This window comes from Camelina sativa, chromosome 16 (genome assembly GCF_000633955.1).
Source record: "Camelina sativa cultivar DH55 chromosome 16, Cs, whole genome shotgun sequence".
NCBI lineage: Eukaryota > Viridiplantae > Streptophyta > Magnoliopsida > Brassicales > Brassicaceae > Camelina > Camelina sativa.
Window position 1 is genome coordinate 14,256,812 of NC_025700.1, and position 1,631 is coordinate 14,258,442.

The 1,631-nt window shown below is 40.2% G+C and overlaps 1 protein-coding gene across 2 annotated transcripts in view; it reads left to right on the top strand.

Annotated features, from left to right (window-relative positions):
- The window catches only part of LOC104750532 (probable methyltransferase At1g27930), a 2,130-nt gene continuing 908 nt past the window's right edge, over positions 410-1,631 (top strand). The window contains exon 1 of one of the 2 annotated variants that reach the window (XM_010472337.2): positions 410-1,367. In XM_010472337.2, the coding sequence (XP_010470639.1) occupies positions 543-1,367 (825 nt within the window). In that variant the 5' untranslated portion in view covers positions 410-542. Of the gene's footprint in view, positions 1,570-1,631 lie in introns of those variants that run through there. The other variant, XM_010472336.2, reaches the window with a different exon arrangement.

A 1,631-nucleotide genomic window follows, 5' to 3' on the forward strand; every position in this document is an offset into this window, starting at 1 on the left:
AAGGTAAAATTTATCACAATAATAATTATATATAGAAATTTTTATATATAAATTGTGACCCAATATTACTTTTATTAATTTAGTTAACTATTACATTAAAACAAAACTAAATTGATACACTGAATTAAATGTGACCCAAAAAGTAATTAATTATTTAATTAAATATATATATTTATGTATATTTATATATGAAAATGTTTTACAATTACCCATTTTTAACTGCGACAAATGTTTACAATCACCCAATTTTAAAGCTTTTTCATCAAGATGTAAATCAGACATTTTTAATCAGTTGAGATTTGTTCTTAAAAGAAATAAGTAAACTAGATTAAAAGAACGAAGATTGATCAATTATATATAAAAAGAACGAAGATTGATCAATCATATATAATACGTGCAATGATTGAGACCGACGTGCTTCACATTCGTTGACTCTCCCATTAGCATTATTTCTCCACTTTCTCATCCGATCCCCTCACCTTAGTATAACCACGACTCATCAGCCTTTCTCGCCAAACCCAACAAAAAAAAACAAATCAAACATGACTCAAGACAAGTCCAAAAGTGGAAAGCAAACGCTTCTAGAGCGACCATGGTTCCTCGCGGTTGCTCTAGCTGGTCTATTAGGTGGTGCACTCCTCATCACAAGCTTCATCCGAGCTACGGACAACACTTTGTCACTCTGTTCCACAGCTAAAAACACGGCTGCATCCATAGCCGAATACACAGCCACCCCAATCCAACTCCAATCCATCGTCCACTACGCCACCTCACACACCGTCCCACAACAATCCTTCGAAGAGATCTCGATCTCGTTAAACGTCCTAAAGGAGCGTCTCCCTTGCAATTTCTTAGTTTTTGGCCTTGGCCGTGACTCCCTCATGTGGGCATCCCTTAATCCAGGTGGCAACACCGTGTTCTTGGAGGAAGATCCTGAGTGGATAGAGGCCGTCCTCAAGGATGCACCGTCACTCAGAGCCCACCATGTTCAGTACCGTACCCATCTTTCTCAAGCCGGGAGCCTACTCTCGTACTACAAGAACGAACCCATGTGTTTACCGGCTAATGCTTTCCCGATCCGCTACAACCAAAAGTGTCCGTTGGCGTTGACCTCACTTCCTGATGAGTTCTATGATACCGAGTGGGATCTGATCATGGTGGACGCACCAAAAGGGTACTTCCCACTAGCGCCAGGAAGGATGGCAGCTATATTTTCCTCAGCTGTCATGGCACGTAACCGGAAAGGAGCTGGCACCACACACGTCTTCCTTCATGACGTTGACCGCAAAGTGGAGAAGGCTTTCGCCAATGAGTTCCTTTGCGAGAAGTATAAAACAACCTCCGCGGGTAGACTCTGGCACTTCGAGATACCCAATGCTGCTAACATGAGCGACCAGCCAGGTGACCGGTTTTGCTAAAGAGCGCAGAGATATCTTCGTTACTTCTTTTAATTGGAACACCGCATAGTTCTTCTTCTGAGTTTAAAAATCGTTATTATAATTCATAAATTATCCAGAGGCTTCTCATTAAAATAAATTATGTATTCTATTGTTATTACTCTTTGTCTCATATGGTTGGTCTTTTGATGAAGCCTAGTTACACATTTGCCTATTTAAAAAGACATACAAGTA